The sequence below is a fragment of the Echinops telfairi genome, unplaced genomic scaffold, assembly GCF_000313985.2.
Source record: "Echinops telfairi isolate 266 unplaced genomic scaffold, ASM31398v2 ScPeMD7_3533;HRSCAF=4204_0, whole genome shotgun sequence".
NCBI lineage: Eukaryota > Metazoa > Chordata > Mammalia > Afrosoricida > Tenrecidae > Echinops > Echinops telfairi.
Window position 1 is genome coordinate 91,432,619 of NW_022107431.1, and position 21,251 is coordinate 91,453,869.

Sequence of the window (21,251 nt, forward strand, 5' to 3'; positions counted from 1 at the left end):
ATACAAAGCTTTCATTTTTTTAGTCAGGTATATCCCTAGGTAAGTTATGTCTATTTTTAATATATACCATAGCCAGCTGGCCGGTTGGCACATCACATTTATCATGAAAAACTATTTGTTTTTATCTAAGAGACCCCTAGATTTTGAAACATTGCCCTATATAATTTGTTTTTAGGGGAAAAATGTTATCTCATATGGTTATTTCTTGCCTGACATGAATTGATTTGGTTCTGTCAAAACTGTCTGGATTCAACTAAATTAATATGTTTTTTCACGAAGTCTTTTAAAAATATACCACTAGGAGGACAACTTCCACTAAGATAGCTATCTGAACTATCCAGGGATGTACTGAGGGTGAAGAGCACCTGGTGCAATCTCATCATCCTACTATTGATACTGACATTATAGGAAACTGTTTGGTTTAAAAGTTAGAAACACTATAAACATATATATATATATATATGTTTATACACGCATACAGTTAGATTGAAAGATTCATAATAGAACAAATAATAGAGTAACTTGGTACGTGCATTCTTGAATCATGCACGCCTCCCCTCAATTCTAGCACCCAAGAGTAGCTTCCAGATTGCACTCCCCCACCACCATGTTTCCAGATGAACAGACATGTAAGTAGAAAGAGCTTTCCCCTCTTCCTTGGCTGCCTCAGTCAGGTGTCTTTCCTATTAGTGGCATCTTGTCTGTGTTCTCCTGGACTTATGCCTGGGGCTAAGTGTCCTGCCTTCCCCACCTTCCTTTGACTCTGCATATCTACATGTTTGTAAAAGGATGTTGCGCTTAATTGGGTTACTAGATATTGTTCATTGGTTCCCACCTTCAAGTGATGCCCAGCAAGTGGCCTCTCTGCTACCTTACCTGAGACACCTGTAGAATAACTCTAAAGACTGTACTAGTGTGCTTTCGTGCAGCTTTCAAACACTGAGTCTCAGAAAAAAGGAGGTATTCCTCACTGTGAAGTATATTTACATCAGAATCACTGTAGTTACATGAGATACTTTCTTTACTGAAGGGAACTCTAACATTCTGTCTTGATAACTAATTCTATCATTTTTGGCTCCTGGGTAACAGAATTTGCAGCTCCTCATGATGTTGGTGAAATTGTATTATTGTGGTATGAGTCTCTGCTTTCCAGAGGTCACAGTTATTTAGAACATAGGGCTGTGATCTGTCTGGGGTTCTGCTCTGCTATCTTGGCAAGAGGGCTGAGTAAGAAATTTTAATTGTGGCCTCAATCTAGTTTATATCTAGAGCCACTGGAGGATCCCCTGGGATAAAGAGAGTATGAAAAATTTTATTGAAGTTACAATTATGCTAATTATTTCAATAAGTATGTTGGTCATCATCCTAATACTGATACTGGCAAACTATGAAGTCATTTAGATAAAATTAGAAAAATAAGAATGTAATTTTTCAGTTTGCTTATACATGCATAAATACAACTTGGAAAGGCTCACAATACAACTATAAACACAGTTACCTTCATGTGTGTGTGGAAGGGAGAAAAGGAAATATGTGAGACAGAGGTATGACCAAGGGACTTGGCATCCCTGAATCATGTACATGCATTATTCAAAAAATTAAACTGGGTTAAAAAGAGAAGGCAGTAAGATTAATACTATGTAAGACATACTGTAAAGTCTGGTGTTAAGGAAGAACAAAGGAGTGTCATTTTTATTTGGAAGAAACTTGGAAAGAACTCCATTGAGAAATTAGTATTCTAACAGTGTGGAAGATTTGTAGGCATGTGTCAGGAGGCCCCAATGAAAGCTTTCTAAGGAGAAAAGTGTTGATCATTTGTATTTAAAAGCTTTACCTCGCAGCAATGTGTTTCATCGTCCTTTCTTAATTCAACAGGCTGGGATCATGTAACCATCAGATATGAAAGCAGGCAGTCTTATTATCAAGGAGCTTATTTACAAAATCCAAAATTTATCAGTCTATTTTCCCATGATTGAGTTGCTAACCATAAAAATCAGCGGTTCAAACCACCGTTCACTCTGAGGGAAAAAGATTAGGCTAACTGCTCCTGTATAGGTATACAGTCTTGTAAACCCTATAGTTTCAGACTCAATGGCAGTAGGTTTGATGTTCCCTTGACTAAGTGGCTTAGTCTTGCCAGAAGACTTCCTGGTTCCCACATGTTGTTAGGTGCTGCCACGCCTGTTCCGACGAATACCGAGCCCACACAAAACAGAGTGAAACACTGCTGGGTCCTGCACCATCCTTACAGTTGTTCAACAATATGTCCATTGTTGCAGCCACTGTGTCAATATAAGTTTAATAATCATTTTTATCTAAGAATTCTCCTTTATCTCTAAATTGAACTCCTCATAACAAATTGAGGCTAAAGTCTTGCATTTGTTTGGAATAATGCATTGAAGTAATTTTTCAGTGTCATGGCAGGAATTAATGAATCCTTTTGATCCTGGTATCTATGTGCTAGTCCCTGGCTCTATAGATGTACCCTTACGTGAAACATCTCAGAGGACTGTCCACAGCCTACATACCAGCTTAACATATGAGGGGATACCCAGAAAAGACCAGATTTCCCCCCCAAAAGCTATGTATACAAAACAACCCTATCACCTCCAAAGGACTCTCCATTACACTTAATACATTTATCAAATCTGTGATTCAATTTTTGGGAACCTTTTTCAAACTCAGTCGTTCGAATTGCTGATAGCAACTCCATTGTTTCTTTTTTCTTTGCCTCTTCTATGTTATCAACTCACTATCCTTTCATGTCCCTTTCATTCTTGGAAACAAAAAGAAGTTGCACGGAGCAAGGTCATGTGAGTAAGGTGTGTGGGGCAAGAAAGGCATGCTGTTTTGTCAAAAACTGGCACACTGAGATGGCTGCATGAGCAGGTGCATTGTTCTGGTGGCAAATCCGGTCCCCCATCTGCCACAAATTAGGACTTTTTGTAGCACACTGTTATGCAATCTTTTCAGAACCTCTAAATAGGAAGTTTGATAAACAGTCTCACCTGGTGGAATGAACTCCCAATGCACTATCCCCCTCACATCAAAAAACAAACAAAAAAACCCACCATTGTCTTGAATTTTTATTTCACTTGACACGCCGTTTTTGGGTAAGGTGATGATGGCATTTTCCACTGACTTGATAGATGTTTGACTTGATAGATGTTTGCTTTTTGGGGTTGTAAGAATAGCACCATGTCTGTTCACCAGAATTGACCTTGGGAGAAAAAGTTTGGGTCACTCAAGAGCTGTTTTTTCAAAGCATGGCATGTTTCCACTCAATGCTCTTTTTGCTGGTCAGTCAGAACCCAAGACACAAATCTTGCAGTGACCCTTCTCATTCCCAAATCTTCCATTAAAATTTGCTGAACCGAGCTTGAAGATAGTGCAGATAACTTCCCCATCGCTTCAGTGGTTCACCATCAGTCTTCATGACTTTTGTTGACATTTTCATCTGTTCGGTAAGTTGCCCGACATCCAGAATGAGGTTAGTCATCAATCAACATTTCACCTGTTTTGAAATGAGAAAAGCACTCATCCACTTGAGTTCTTCCCCAAAAGCTGTCCTTGTAAGCTGTGTTTGACATCACACCAGTTTCTGTGTCATTTTCCCCAAGAAACAAAATTTCACAGCCAAACACTGTTCTCTTAAATTGGCCATCATAAAAATGAGGTTCAAGCAAAACCATTTTTATGAAAAAAATCCACTGTGACCAGAGAGAACCTTCCTGGGCAAGGCCACTGGGTGCACTAACTCAGAATGAGTTATAGGATGCTCCCCTAGTAGGAAAAATGCGTAATATGAAATTTCTGCCCAGAGGAGCTTTCTTCCGTTTTTGGGGGGGTATCCCCTCACACATATGCTACTAACATCATCAGAAAAGAACAATGAAAGCATTTTTTTATTATTGATATAGTTTCTAAGGCATAATGCAAACCATAATGCTTTTTAAAGGAAGAAGTATTATAATCACAAATCCATGAGAATTTTATATTCTGAGTCTGTTAGCTTTACCATTCCTCCTAGGCATTTTACCACCCTTATTCTAAAACATGTTACTCTGGAGTTGATTCCAACTCACAACGACACTATAGGGCGGAGCAGAATGGAATGCCTTATAGGTTCCCAAGGCTGTAATCTGGAGCACTTAATCACCTCCCCACCAGGGCTTCTTATCTCCACGCTCACGCATGCCCATCCTGCCATGGAGTCATCGTGACCCTATACTACAGAGTAGAACTAACTGCCCCTATGGGTTCCTGAGACTATAAACTTTTATGGGAGTGGAAGGCCTTATCTTTTTCTCGAATCTAGAAACCATTAAATAAATGGAAAACTAACCTGCAGACCGCCCCAACTGTGGTGGTATCCTAAAGTTAATAATTCTGGATTCTCTTGCATTGGGCTCTAGTAATCACCTCTTTTCAGGGCTTTTATACTAAAAGGAGCCCAAGTGTAAAACTCCTTTTTCCCCAACTATTCACAGTCCCTACCACAGCCCCAAGTCAAGAACATTCTCTTTTCATTGTTTGTCCACTTCACCTAAGAGTTTTAATTGTGGGGTGAGCACATGCCCTGGTTTTCCCGTTAATGTCCTACATGATTAACAACAGAGTCCTGTTTCATTCTCCAAATTGCCATGGTTACCTATCTACTGGTTTCTATCAATAGGTCTCAAGTGAGCACAGATGATGATCAATCCCTGCCTAAAGATGAAAGGCATAAAATCAAACCTAAACCCACTGCAGATGAGTTGACTCCTGCCCAGTGATCCCATAAGACAAACAGAACTGGTCCACAGGGTTTCCTGGTGGTCAGTCTTACAGGAGACTGACGGTTTCAGCTGTGTTTCACAGAGCAGCAGGGGGTTTGGACTGGACTCTCAGCAGTCCAACACTTAACCCACTGGACCAGCCTTTCCAAAGGCTTACCAGGAAGTGTGAAAGTAACATCTCCCCTTAATTACCATGGACAGTCCTTATCTCTGACACATTAAACCCATTTCCTTACCTTCTTTGTGTTTGTCTTTACATGGTCTCCTGGTTCTGGAAACTTGGATTTCAGACTCTTTCTAGATTTCATGTAATAATTGACCCCAATCCACTCCTTGTTGTCTGACTCTTAATCTTTGTGCCTATCTCCAGGCTCCACTACTGCAAAGTTCTGATCCATTTACTCAGAATCAAAGCTTTTCTGTCTGTCTTTGCTTCCTAATCAAAGGCATACAAGGTGGCTCTTATCATGAGCTGCTGGCCTCACTTTATCACAACATTCATGATCCAAAAATATTTCACAGCAAAAAAAAAAAAAAAGAGATTGATTCACAAACCCACCCATATGTCCTGTCAAAAACAGAAATAACAACACCACCCCGACAGAAACAAAACTACCTTTTCAAGGCAAAATCTCATTAGAACACACTGACTTGTAAATTACAGAAAAAGAGGAATCAAAAAATGTAATGAGCCTCGGTATTTTAGGAGTGGATGCTGGGGAAGTGGCCACAACAGTGACAATCACTTCGACTACCTTATGTGCAAGGTGGTGAGTAAACATTAATTTATTTAAACATCTTAGCATTAGAATGTTTATTACGACCCTCGAGTTAGTAACAATGAAAAGCACTCAGACAGGCTCTGTTTACTGATGTTTAAGTGCCAGAGAAGACATCTGACCTAAAGTCTTTTTTGGGTTAGATATACTGCTGCAGTACTCAGCATCAGAGCTTTGTTTGACAGTGCTCACAAGAGAATTGTGAGCGTACAAATACACAGAGCAGCAGCTCGAGTCTATATTTTAAAACTATGTGTGCGTCCCGGAATCAAGTGGTACAAGGAGAAGGCATAATGGCTAGTTCAGTTCTTTATGATTAGTATTTAGTCTGGGTTTGTCAGTTTCTTCAACCCTTCTGATTTTTGTGCCATTTGTTTTTTGCTAAGCAATTTTCTTTACTGTGTGGATCAGAACAAATTGAATAACACAGAATAATGGGAGTTCCAGGACATTTCATTGTGTTCACGTGGAACCTGTCTGTACATAGACCTAGAAGTTCCAATAGGACAAGTACTTACATCCAGGGACAGTGTGTGTCAAGGTTATATCATTTCACCATCTGTATAAATTTGCATGTTGAGCAAATCATCCAAGAAGTTGGACTACACGGAGAAGGCAGCACCAGGAAGGAAGGGTGGCTTGTAAAGAACCTGCAGGATTCAGGTGACAAATCCTTGCTTACTAAAAATGAGGAGGACTTGAAGCACTTGCTGAGGATCAAATCCTTCTTTACAACTCAGTGTGAAGAAAACCAAAATCCTCACAAATGGACCAGGAGGCAACATCATAATAAACGGAGAAAAGACAAAAATTGTCAAGGATTTATTCTTCCTTGGATCCACAGTCAATGCTCATGAAAACAGAATGAAGAAACCAGGTAACACTGTATTCAGCAAATCTGTTTCAAAAGACCTTCTTAAAGTGCTGGAGAGCAAGGATGTCACTTTTTAAGTGCTTCATCTGCATGGGGAAGTTGGACAATACATATGGATGACCACAGAAGAATTGATGCATTTGAATTAAGGTATTATTGATGATTAATAAAAGTATCATGAGCTTCCAGAAGAAGAAACAAATCTGTCTTGGAAGAAATATAGTCAAAAGGATCCTTAGAAGCAAGGCTGGTGACATTTCATCACACTGTGGACAAGTCATCAGGAAAATCCAGTTCCTGGCAAATGTCATCATGTTTGGAACAGCAGAGTGCCAGTGAAAAGGAGAAAGACCCCCACCAGATGGGCTCACACAGTGAGATCAAACAGGAACAGTCACGAGGATGGCACAGCTCCGAGCAGTGTTTTATTCTGTTGTACACAGGGTCACTGTGAGTCAGAACTGACTTGTATGTAGGGTCACTTAATAATAACAAAGTATCCTTCAAAATAAAGGTACATAATTAAGGTAGCAAAAAATCTTTACCTTTCTATACACAAGCAGCATTAAAAGAATGGAAGGAATAAAGAGTTACTGTACCAAAAAATAGTTGATCAATATGCAACCATTTCAGGAGGTGCCATATGCTTAAGAAGCAACGTTATTAAAGGAAGCAGTCTAAGACGTACTGCAGGCAGTGGAGAATCTCTGCATGAATCTCTGCAGCCCACTCGGTCTGTCTCAACAAACATGCAGTGCTGACGGTGCTCGCTTATCCGTGTTAAGAAGTCTAAAAGGCAGCTTCCTGGGCAACTACCTAAAAGAGACCCATATTTGAACCTATTCCAAAGAAAGATGATCCCAACAAAAGTCAGAAATTATCAAGCAGTATCATAAATATCACATGCAAATAAAATTTGGCTAAAGATATTTCAGAATTGATTACAGCAGTACATCAACTATAAACTGCCAGAAATTGCAGCCAGATTCAGAAGAGGCCTTGGAACAAGAGATACTGATGTCTGATGAATCTTGGCTGAAAGAGAACACCAGAAAGATGTACCTATGTTTTATTGGCTATAAAGGCATTCAACTATGAATAAAACAATTATGAATTGCATTGCAAAGACTAGTAGTTCTAGAACACGAACAGTTTATGCAGAACTTGTATACAGACTTATAGGAAGTCATTTAAATAGAAAAAGCAAATATGGCATCATTTAAAATTAGGAAAGGTATATATCATCTGGGTTGTATCCTTGCAGCATATTATACAATCTGTATGCAGAGAAACCAATCTGAAATGCTAGCATCTATGGAAAGCAGCATCAGATTGAAGAAGGCTCATTAACAACTGTGATGTGCAGATGACACAACCTTACTTGCTGAAAGCAAAAAAGATTTAAAATACTTATAGATATAGACCAAAGCCTTCAATATAGTTAACACCTCAACACAAAGAAACAAAATCCCATACAACTGGGCCAATAAACAACAACAACAAAACACATATCGAGGGTTTATAGGATATAATTGTTGATTTCACTTGCTGAGATGAACACAATAGACAGGAAATCAAATAATGCACTGATCAAATCAGCTACAAAAGCTCTTTCTACAGTGTTAAAAAAACAAAGCCGTCACTCTGAAGATTAGGGTATGCTGAACCAAGCCATGGTGCCTTCAATTGTCTTACATGCATTCAAAAACTGGATAATGAAGAAGGAAGATCAGAGAAGAACGGAAGCATTTTAATTATGAATTTAGAAGTATTATTGAATGTACCATGGATTGGGAGATTCACTGCTATTGAATTGATTCAGTCAAAACCAGCTGAACTCAGAAGTTCTATGGGGCAGTATAACTGTACATAGGGGTTGCTGGGACTATAATTCCTCACAGGAGTAGAAAGCTCCATCTTTCTCCCTTCGAGGGGTTGGTGATTTCAAACTGCTGACCTTGCAATGCGGAGCCTAACACGATAGCTCTGGCCTGCAAGAAGAACAAGCACATTTGTATTGAAGGAGCATAGTCAAAATACCCCTCAGAAGCCAGAAGGTCAGCTTCTGCCTCGTGTACTTCAGATATGGCACTCAGAGAGATCAGCCTCTGGAGACGGACATCACGCTTGGTGGAGATGGGCTCCACCAAGAGATGAATTTGCACAGTGGCTGCAACAAGGGGTCAAATACATGAAAGATCGTGAGGTCGGCACAGGACTGGGCAACGCTTTCTTCTGTTGTACAGTCGTTAGAATTTGAGACACTCAATGACACCTCACAACAATTTAATCCTCTGAGAATAAAATCGTAATTAACAAAATCCACTGAACTAAGAAGTAGCAGAATCTGTCCGAAAAGCCAATTTGTTTCTAGTGGGGTTTCAAGACTTAAAGTCTCACTCACGAGAGCTGCCTGTGATTCCTTCCACAGGTAGGGGTTAAGCAAAGCTACTCCTTTTCTACGCCTAACATTTTCAAACGGTGCTTTTCCAAAAGAAGTTTAAGAAACAATGAACTGACTTCCAGCACTACCCAGGTTGTAGAGTCCCAGCTCAGAGGTAAGAAAAAGTAGTAGATTACATAAGAACAGAGGTTATTTATGGTGAGGGTACAAGGAGTGGGCAGGGGCAAGGAGCAAGAGGGTTCCAGGCAATGAGAAGATGAATTTCACTGTAAGCTTATTTATTTTCCTCAAAATTTTGAATCACATGAATGTAGTATCACTGGTTCAACAAATTAAATCCTGCAAACCTTGTCTAAAAATCAACATTAACTAACCGTGCTAGTTAATCTTTTTATACAACTTTAAGTCAAGATCAAAAGAGAAAGTGATGAAAAGAATTTTCTCTACAAAATATATTTTAAATTTTAGGTGAAATCAATCATAGTTTAATTTCAAGGTGGAAGCAAAACCTTTAGAGGGACTAGATTAAGGGACCAGTGAAAAGATGAAAAATACAGTAATTTATTTAATTGCTGAAATCTAGGTAAAATTAAAAAAAATTCCTATGTGTCACATATCAATACCATTTTAATGGTCAGATTTAGCACTACTTACCTTTAGAAAGAGTGGGCTTAACTGCCATTCTGCCAACCAGGCATTCCTTCAACATGGATTCATAATTGACCCAACGATGCACCTGGCATCGGAGATAAAGGACAGAAAAGCAACATGTATTGAACTCCACATAGGATTCTAACTTTATTATAAGCAGAACTTATAAACAGTCTTAGATTTCTCTGAAAAACAGTTGGCACTGTGTAGATTCAGAGTAGAACAGGATCTGTGATGGTCGATTTTAAGAAAATGGATGGCCGGTGGTATTCATAGGTGCCTGGGGAAAGACTGGCTGGAAGCTCTAATCTGATTAACAACAGACCACTTTAACCATCTGCAGCACCCAAAACCCAGTCCAAACTCACTGCCAACTCATGTCCCACCCCGAGAGATTCCATCAGCCAACAGGGGAATGGCAGAAAGGCAGGATAGATAACACTGGCGTAAAACGCTGTTCACCAGGGGTCATCTATGGAATTCTGGGGGTATTATTCCTGGGCCTTGTCAGGTGTCCATGGGGTACAAACTAGATGCATGATGCTATCATTTGCATAACCTTACAAAAGCAATGGCGAGTAAAACTGCTGGTGAAGAATCAAAGCAGTGACACCCAAACTGTATTAGTACTCTTCTCTACCACACACCCACATGGTAGAAAATCACAGTGTCTTTCATGAAATCATAAAACTTATTAATTTTTTAAAAAAATTTTAAACATTTTTTAACAGTCTGTGTGACAACATGGGAAAATTTCAAAAAACATTTCTACTACACAGTGTGATGGTTCTCCTGAGGAAAAAGCACAAACACAATTGCTTGCTTTGTGAATTGAACTGGGAGTGTTTTCCATGAAAGAACAAATGATACACATACTATGGTTGTTGAGACTTGGATATATGACAGAGACTTCAAAATTAGCAGGGAGCCTGATCCTCTAAGGCAGGCAACTGCCAGCACTTATTGCCACACCCCAGCGGTGGGAATCAAACGTGCATCGCCTTTCTGGAGGCCATGCTGTCAATATGCAGTAAAATACACAGCTCTGCCACTCAGTAATTTAGGCAGTTAGCTGAGAAAATATCATCTACACACACAGATGTCGATGCCAGGATACTCATGTTTGTTTTGTTAGGTGCGACTGAGTTGGTTCCTAGTTTTAACAGCCATACTTTATATATAATTCACTGCCCACATTTCACATGTGTAAGGGGCAACTGAAAATGTCATGGCTTAAGGCAGGCACACCAGTCTTAAAGTGACATTTTTACTCTAACAGTTTAAAGAGGTCTGTGCGCAGATTTGCTCAATGCAGTACGGCCTTTGAGTTCTTGATGGCTGCTTACATCGACACGTCGATTGAAGAGCCAAGTAAAATGAAACCCTTGACAACTGCAATCCTGTATCACTTTATCACGGTGTTGTCTCCGGGCCCAGCTGTAAGGATTTTGGTTGCCTTTATATCTAGGTGTACTCTAGTCTGAATGCTACAGCACAGTTTCTCAAAGCAGGTGCTGCATGTCCTCTCTGCGTCCAGGAAGCAAGGTTATGTCATCTGTGTATCACAGGTCATGGATGAGCCTTCCTCCAGTACCAAAGGTGCGTTCTTCATATAGCCCGGCTCCTTGATTATTTCCTAAGCAGAATGAATAGGTATGGTGACAGGATACATCCTGACAAACACCTTTCCTGATTTGGAACTTTGCAATTTTCCTTTGTTCTGTTCAAACAACTGCCTCTTAGTCTATACACAGGCTCCACATGAGCACAGTGAAGTGTTCTGGAATTCCCATTCTTCTCAATGTTATCCAAACTTTGTTTTGATTCATATGGCTGAATGTCTATGCATAGTTAATAAATATAAGAACATCTTTCTTGCGGCTAATCTTCACAGCACTATTTATATTAGCAAAATATTGAAAATAACCCAAACATTTGAGACTAAGTGGCCAATAAAGGAAAATTACAATATATGAGGGGGCTTTAAAATGTGTAAGAGAAGACAGCATTGAAAAATAATACATTTTCCATGAATTTTTTGAAGCCCTCTCATATCCCAAGGCATACATTGATGAAAACAATCAGATCAAAGTACTTTTATGTGACATTAGAATTTACAGCTGCTGAGTAAAAAATATGTATATACATATAATAGGCACTCATTAATTTGACATTCATTTAGCAAATATTTATGGATTGTCCACTAATGTGTAAAAACACTATCTTTCGGGCAATGGGATTGGGTGTAATTTAAACAGATAAATGAAAGAGATATTCAAGGTGGCAACAATATAAAGTTCGTTAATCATGAGATCAGCTAACACTTTGCCTGAAGCAAGAAAATTCACATTAAGAATATTTAGCCTGTGATGAAACATACAACTTTCCTCTAGTTCTGTAATGCTTCCTCCCCCTCCACTATCATGACCCCAATTCTACCTTACAAATCTGGCTAGACCAGAGCATGTACACGGGTACAGAAAAGAGCTGGAATCACAGGAAATCCAGGACAGATAAACTCTTCAAGACCAACAATGAGAGTAGCAATACGAGGAGGGTAAGGAGAAGGTGGGGAGAGAGAGTGGGAACCAATCATAATGATCTACATATAGCCGCCCTCGGGGGTCAGACAGTCGAAAAGTGGGTGAAGGGAGACATCGGTCAGTGTGCGGCATGAAAAAAATAATAATTTATGAATTATCAAGGGTTCGTGAGGGAGGTTGTGGGAGGGAGGGGAAAAAATGAGGAGCTGACTACCAGGGGCTCAGGCAGAAGGAGAATGTTTTGAAAGTGATTATGGCAACAAATGTACAAATGTGCTTGACACAATGGTTATATGTATGGACTGTGATAAGAGATGTATGAGCCCCCAATAAAATGATTAAAAAATTAATTAGCCTGATAGAGTCGTTTTAGGGCTTCAGAAGGCAAGCTAAAGATTTGAAGTTTATTCCACTATAAATGGTCAGGTGCTGAGAATTAAGGAGCAAGGTGCTAATATTAATGTACTTTAGGAAAACATAAGCTGGCTGCCATACATCTTCAAAATTGATATTGAAGATAATGCTGAGAACATTTTAAATCTGGAGCTAGAGGTGATGATGACTAGAACAAAGGTGGTAGGAAGGAGTAAAAGGGTCTACTGTTTATAAAACAGGCAAAATCCATGGGACTTGGCCTCTGATCAGATATTGGGGCACCAAGAAGCAAAGGCAAAGATAACTCAGTGACTTCAAGTCCATACTACCAGAAACCAGGACTAGGAGGGAACAAAGTACCAGGGAACAAAGTACCAGAAACCAGGACGAGGAGGGAACAAAGTACCAGAAACCAGGACTAGGAGGGAATAAGAAACGAGAGGACTGGTTGATACTATTTGAAGGCTGAGGGACTTAAAATGCCACTAGGTTATCAAATTGTCCATCAGATGCTTGGAAATGCAAAATGAGAAGAAAGGAGTAAGATGAAAACAGGAGACATAGAAATGATACTAAAGAGATTACTTAATGTTCTGTGTACAACTCAAATGCCTGGCACCAGTAAATTCTCAAACATTTAACTGTGCAAGAAGCTTCATTGCAGTTTTTCAAATACAAAGTTGTTTACTTCTGTGGTGAAAGTCATAAATAATTTAAACATCACTGGTCTTACTAAAGCCAAGATGGAATACAGCAGTCTGTCCATTAAAAAATTGCTTGAATTGCCAAAGAACTTAACAATATAGCAGTTTTGTCACTCCCCCAAACAAGAGCTTTCTTAGAGAACGTCCATAGAACCCGACAGCACTTAGGAATATAAGTAAGACTAGATGTTACTGGAAATGCTTGTGGAAGAGTACCCTTGATACCAAGAGGTTACAGGGCAGATATAAGAGAAAGAACCACAAACAAGTTCCCATACAAACTCTAATGGTTCAATTTGGCCTGCAATCCGGGGTAATAAAAATGACCAAATGGCAATGAACACTTGCTGTAAAACAACAAAAAGAATCTCTCAGGTAGAGGGTCAATGAGAATACCTGGTTCTTCAATTCAGGAAGATTATTAACCTATGGAATTATGTCATGTAAGTATTTCACTTACTTTAAATACAGCACAGATTACACTTATGGCCACTAGGACAAAAAAACAAACCTTCAAATGGATGGCAAGGGAGGGATAGAAATAAAAGTATATTTGGTCAGGAGGCAACTAGGAAAATAGCCCAGTCTCATTCAGTTATCGCAAATGATGAAAAGCCTGCTATTACAATAGAGGTAGTCACCCCTTACGTACCCTTGGTCAGAATCTGTTGCATATAAGAGAGGATAGTCAATTAAGAAATAGATTTGGTTATTAAAAAAAAAGGTAATCATCATTAAAATATGGGCAAACCATATGTGAGACAAAAGCAAATCCATACTCTTCCAAACATTACTATCTCAAAATAATAGTTTAACAGATTGATAGTAATTAGCATATTCTGTAAGACCTGTAAGTAACGCATGAGCTACTATTTGTCTTTAGTAAAAATTATGGGGGGAAATGTGACTAGCTGAAGTATCTTTTGAGATGCCCAAGCAGAATTTCTATACATTCAGAAGAAAAATATGTAAGGTTTCTATTCAGTAATCAATGTTATTTAACTTTCTACATTGTATTTGAAATTGAATGTACAATAACCCCCAAAGGAGGAAAACAAAGAAGAGGCAAAGTGACTTGTTGAACGTGATCGAGTAAGTTAGTCACAGATCCTCTGGTCTTCCCAGAAGTCAGGCATCACAAGTATCGACAGCAGAGGCAGCGGCAATTGTCAGTTGACAATACACCCAGTTAAAATCCTCTCTAAAACTGTGATAAAATAATACAAAGGCAAATTAAATGAACAGCTGCTACCTAAAGAGTATCTTTCTACAATTCAAAATTCCAGTCAACATCTCTGAAATTAATACAACTATTTTCTTTCTTCCTACAACTGTCACATTGTTAAATTTAAGGATATTCTCCCATTATAATAGTTTCAGCATCTCACCTGATCAAAAAGATCAGTACCATCCGATCCTGCTGCTCTCATTAACTCATCTTCTCCTCCAGGATGATACTCCATATACGGACTGACATTATAAACAAGTCCTGTATGAAAGCAAGAAGAAATTATATATTAAATCTACATGGAACTGTGTGTGACCTCCTCCCTGGGGGACAGACAACCGAAAAGTGGATGAAGGGAGACGTCGGACAGGGCAAGATATGACAAAATACCCATTTATAAACTATCAAGGGCTCATGCGGGAGGGGGGAGCGGGGAGGGAGGGAAAAAATGAGGACCTAATGTCGGGGGTTTAAATGGAGAGAAAATGTTTTGAGAAACGATGTACAAATGCGCTTTACACAATTGATGTGTGTATGGATTGGGATAACAGTTGTATGAGCCCCTAATAAAATGTTAAAAAAAAAAAAAAGAGCTGATACCAAGGGCTCAAGAAGAAAGAAAATGTTTTGAAAATGATGATGAGATATACAAATGTGCTTAACACAAGGGATGTAGGTAGGGATTATGATAAGAGCTATAAAAGCCCCCAATAAAATGATTATAAAACACACACACACAACAAAAAAACTATAAAAACTAAGGTCCAATAAATTGTTCCAAAAACAATCTATTTTGAAGTATTAAGAAGTGTAAAAGTCATGGGATTTTACGGTAACTACACATTAGCACGTTAACCTGCCACCATTCCATTGTTGCAGGCAGAAGACATGAGATTCCTAGGTCAGAGACAAGGGACATCACTCACACTGACATAGGAAAAATCAATACTAGAAATATGACATAATTTAAGATTTAGTTTGTTAAAAATTCATAATGTAACAGTCTCCTCCTTTACAGTAAACATTCCTTTTAAGCTTAGTCAGCAGGGATGTTCCAACTTGGGAAGCAAGAACAAGGTCAGTAAGGGAAGTAGCCAGACATAAAACATTACCCCAATTTGGATAAACAAGGCCGCATGAAGCTTCAGGGGATGGTGATCTAATGATCTCTAGAGAATGATCATTGTAGAACCTGCCTTCTTAGAGAGTATCAATTGCATCTTGTGACCTTATGAAACACCTGCTATTTTCCTCCTATAATCATTATAAAAGATCCTGCATCTTGTATATTAACTCGTAGGTCAGTACTGAACTCTTAAACAGCTCAGAGAAACCTGGCTATTTTTCTTCTACAAGCGCTCGCAGGAATAAACTTAGAATTTCTGGAATCAACCTGGTCTCCGTTTTTGGCACGGTCACAGGTTCTCCGGCATCCTTTGCAGTCTGACAACAAGAGCAATAGCAGTTGCTAGAATAGCAACATCTCTATTGGTTTCTTGAACTCCAGTTCTCACAGAAAGTCAGGAAATATTGACACAATTATTTTTAAATGGGTTGTAAATATTTTATAATGGGGAATAAACAAACGTCTTTATTCTGGAGGGCAAAATTATCTCTATCATCAAAAGCTGTTCCTTATATAAACTCTTATGGACTGAATTACTCCACCCCCCTAACCAAAAAAAAAAAAAAAGTGCCAACATGGTTGGGCCATGATTCTTAGGACTATGAGATTATCCTCAATTTTGTCATCTGATATAATTATTCTCCGTGTTGTAAATCCTAAATTCTATGATGTTAATGAGACAGGATCAGAGGCAGTTATGTCAAAGAAGCAGAATACAATCTACATCGTTAGGCTGTATCTTGGATCAATTTCTTTTCAGATGTAAAAGAGATTTAACAATTAAAGAAGAGATAGAGGGACCAACTACCACCAAGTAAGAAAAGAAAGTGGAGCTCAGGCCTGCACTGAGAAAGCCTTAGACCAGGGGAAGACAGGTACCAAGTGAGAGGCGATCTCCAGGGAGTGCAGGCCCACAGATGTTGAGAGGAGACAAGGGTCCTCCTCTAGCGTTGACAGTAAGACAAAGCTGTCCTGCAGTGCTGATGCCTTGAAGTTCTACTTCTAAACTTGTAAACCCTAAGATAACAAATTTATGTTGTTACAACTGTCCACTCTGGTATTTTTCTTACAGCAGATCTAAGTAACTAAGATATAAACAAATATCCCTGAAAAGATTGCCCAGAACAATGGCAGTCAGTGCTTTCTGCTCGCAAAACATGAGGAAACATAAAAGACCCATAAAAAATTGCTTCCCAACACAAAGAAATGGTGAAATACCGTGTATGTAATTTTAAAAAACATACATACATACACACCGTACACAGTGATAAGATTCCCACTCCATTATCCCTTATCTAGAAAGAAAATCTATTTTTAAAGTAAGTCCAATTATTCTCTGCAATTACTCAAATACTAAAAGTTTGATCTTAATAATATTTTTGCCTGCCAACCTATATTTATGGCATCTGTCCACAAATTTAAATATATTTTTATCTTTTAAAAACAATAACTAGGAAACACCCCAAACAGCAAAGTCTCTCAACAGATAGCACTTCCTAGGGAGTGCTTTTCAATCGCGGACTTAAAGACAGGGCAGTGCACAACTGCAGCCCCAAAGATAGCTTAAGAGTACAGTGCGAGTCCATGTAGCCACAATGCTTCTTTTAAAATATAACTGCATCTATGAATTTAAATCGGTTAAAATCTCCATTATATTTCATAATCTTAGAGGAAAAAAGACACTGCAATTTCTCCCCAGTTTAATTTTGGAAAACAAGTAAGCAGTCTGAATTTCATTAAAGAGTCTCTTAAAGGTAGGAATAATTGGAATTTCATAGAATTCTCTTATAGCAGTTCTCCAAGTAAAACACACACACACACACACACACACACACACACACACACACACACACAGGATCCTCTTTCACCTACCTCACCAGATGTGGAAGGAATTCTAGTGTTCAAAAATGCACAGATCAAAAAAGGCAAGGGTACAGATTAAGATCTGAATTATACCCAACATGCTTTTTAAGACAGAGGATAGCTTCTAAACAAAAGAGCCCCCACACATTCTCTGTTATGAGTCCTGAACTAGGGTTTCCTGAGAACAAAAATCTACAACACACAATCATGCAACTTTCTATGAGAGAATTTCCCACATTCCAAAAAACTAGCTAAAAGATAAACAACTTTAACAGCTATCGTTGATCAACGCCTATTTTTTGAAGCATATCTCTCCTGTGTTCTCTGCTGTCCCTCAATCCTTTAGATTGGAATCATCCTCTCATAATCTTATCCTGCTTTCCAACAACACTAGGATCACTCTGAACCTGAAACTTCCCATCTCACTACAAGTAATTCAGAATGCTAGTAGACAGTAGCTACAACATGAGCTGCCCAGATGCAGCCCCTGGGCCACTGGACCAAGAACCCTGGTGCAGTACAGACACAAATGTTTGTACAACATCCAAATCGTATCAGATCCTATCTAACAAAATGTATCACTAATGTTAAGTAAACCACACCTGCATATGTCTTCTCGCTATCTATGCTTGTACACACACACTTACAAAGTCACAAGACGGGACTTCAAAAGGTTCATGGAAAAATTCCATTACTTTTAATTCTATGTTTTCCATGAATTTTTTTAAGCCCCAGATTTTGCCGAGTCAGTTCCAACTCAGAGCACAGCTATGCACAACAGAAGGAAACACTGCCTGGGCCCACACCATCTTCACAACTGATGCTGTGCTTGAAGTCATTGTCTTCCTACCGATGGGGCTCCTCTGGCACTGGATACATTTTTTGCTGGTATTCACTAAGTTTTCACTGGCCATTTTTTTCAGAAGTAGAACATCACATCCTTCTTTTTAGTCTGTTTTAGTCTCAAAGTTCTGCTGACACCTGTCTACTGTGAATAACCCTGCTGATCTTGAATTACTTTAGCTTCTAGCTTAGCTTCCAATTTCACAGCAACACAAAAGCCACCACAGTACAACCTGACAGATAAGTGTAGGGTACGTATGAAGGTTTCCAAAAGTTTGTTGAAAATCGTACTCATAATGGATTTTTCCACAAACTCTCTTGAAGCCCCTTTGTGTAGACAGATAGATAACTTAGGTTATAAAAGTATACACACATGAATATATCCTATTACATGGTGATCGTTTACTTTGGTTTCTTTTTTTATTTTTTAAATCTCTAATTTGGTGTAGACACAAGAAAAAGACTGATGACTACTGTTACGAAAAAAATCATTGATCACAACTGAAATATAACAATTGTATGAAGAAGATACTTCCAGTGTCTGAAAACAAAATCACTTTTAAATGCTCAGGAAGTATTTCTAAACCTACTCCTATCAAGCAGATTCCAATCCATGGAGACCGTGTAGGGCGGAGCAGAACTGCCCCATAGGATATCTCATGCTGAAGCAGACTACTACATTTTTCTTACACTGAGTAGCTAGTGGGTTCAAACCATTACCTAGAGAGCACCTGAGTACGTTAACCACTGTCCCAGCAGGCCCCTGGCACTATTTAGAGTACATGTCCTAGCTCATTCCCTGCCACACAGCTCCAGTGCAGTTGAAAGTGAACACTCAGATCTAAAGCTGCCCTCAGCACACCGTTCCTGCCCAGAATGTACTGGTAGCATCTGTTCTAATTTTTCCCATTACATTGCTTTTGTGTTTTATGCCTGGAACTCTGGACTCTCAAGTGAGTTCTTAGAATAAAAACTACTACCCGTTTTAAAATCACCACTCAGTATTTTTTACTGCCAAAAACTTACACTGTCAATTCAGTCAGAGAATGATAAATTTTAAAATGGGAGAACTGGAAAAGCAATGTAAATTTAGGCAGCCTCTCATCCAGCTCATGATTCGCCATCTCAGCGTTTATGGAGGGAGTACCAGCCAGCAACTTCTAACGCTTCAGTGTCTAGGGTGTCACCATTTTTTGTAAACTTATAAAAAGGTCCGACTCTTTTTTTATCTAAGACTTAAGGTTTCCACTTCACATGCATCTTCTACTTTGGAAAACATCACCTATAGTTGGTTTGTTTTTTTCATGGATAATTTCTACATTAATTTCTTTATCGTTAAAGGCCAACTGCTACTAATAAACATTTAAAATAAAACAGTAACCTTTCACTTTGTAAAAGGCTGTTAAAAAAATAAGCAAAAATATGTAGGAAAAAATACCCCCGTTGCCGAAGCTAGCTAGAGAAGGTCAGGTGGTGCCATGGGATAGATAACCTCTGGGCTGCGAATCGCAGGGGCTGGTTCATGGGCACCAGCTGCTCCCCAAGAAAAACAAGGCTGTCTGCTCCCACCAACAAGATCCACAGGCCTGGACACCCTCTCCAGGACTGCTCTGACTCGGAACCGACTCGCTGGCAGGAGAGACGCGACCTGTGCCTGTGACTGGGTATTAAGTGCGGTCCTGACCTCCCTAGTTTGAAGAACAAAAGAGATACGGATAATGTGATCTCACTAGCTGACTTTTTAAAACTTGTGTTTTGTTGTTTTGTTTTTAAAAATGAGACATATTCATTCTTTATTAGTGAGGGAGATGTTCCCCACATAGTGAAGAAATATAGTCCTTAATAGGAGACATGATCACAATAACAAAATGTTTAAAGCATGCTTCCTATTTTTCCCCTAGCACACATGCCAGGGGCATGACAGTACAGTACCACAATGATACACCCACTGCAGAGAAACCCAACAAGGATTTTGTATGTGACGTTCTGACATTCGAACACAAGAAGATAACCCCAAATGACCAAGACAAATAAACTGTGCCTGTGACACCAGTTTCTCCAAATGCAGGTTCTGGCTCAAAAAGCCTAATGTGGGACCCGAGATTGTGCATTTCTAACAAGCTCCTACCTGACTTAATGCCAATGCTAGATCAGACACTTAATGAGCAAGCTAGCATAGTTTGAATTTTAATGATCTCTGTTAAGCCCTTAAAGTGCCTTAGAAACTTAAATCTTGTGTTTGAACACATTACTTCTCATTTGATCAAGTTATTTCCATAAAGTGAGGGTTCAACTTTCAGGAAAATTTTTATGTTTTTAAAAGATTTGAAGTTACTGTGTCTGACTGAAGTCCTACAATTTTAAATCTACAATGGTAATATTCATATCACATCTAATAGTTTTCATGGTATATAGAGAAAACTTCCAAAAATATTTTGCTTTTACTCAGAGGTTCAAAGCATTAAATAAACTCCCAAACAATGCAGATTGTTGTACAGCATGGGAAATGGACACTAACCCAACAATTCCTGAAGACCATTATGCTGTCACTAAATCCTAACAGTCCCGGGAAGTAGTTCTTATCATCCTCATTCTTACATATAGAAAAATGGAAGCTGAGGTCTGTCTGGACAAAAACACAGATTGCTGGTGATGAAAGTGAAATTCAAATCTGCTCACATGAATGGATCACCACAAAACATACATTATTATCAAGAGCAAATGTTCATGATAATTTTTAAGGGGAAAAGGACATGATGGGAAGCATTTTCATATCAAACATATTAACCTAGCCTTTGGAGAGTGAGTGTCTGCTTCTTCACCCACTAGGACATTACAGCTTAAAGTTCAAGGAACTGTCCCCTGGTTCTGCTGTGAGTGTAAGGTAAAGTACAGTTCCCTTAGTGGAGTTTCCAATTCAGCTCCTCCAGGTATAGCCTATACAGGGTGATGTGCACTTGTTCAAACAGAGTCTAATGTTTGAATTGTCTATAGCACCTTGCCTGGGTCACCAGGGGTTGCTTAGGAGCTAGGTCAAAAGTGCTCAGTTAGGAACACAGTACTAGCAATGGTGTTTTTCCCAT

General features: G+C 39.0%; 1 protein-coding gene across 1 annotated transcript in view; it reads right to left on the bottom strand.

Annotated features, from left to right (window-relative positions):
- Positions 1–21,251, bottom strand: part of LOC101643967 (cytochrome b5 reductase 4) — a 91,931-nt gene that overhangs the window by 50,713 nt on the left and 19,967 nt on the right. The window contains 2 exon segments of the mRNA XM_045294648.1: positions 9,490–9,571; positions 14,497–14,597. Coding sequence (XP_045150583.1) covers positions 9,490–9,571; positions 14,497–14,597 — 183 coding nt within the window.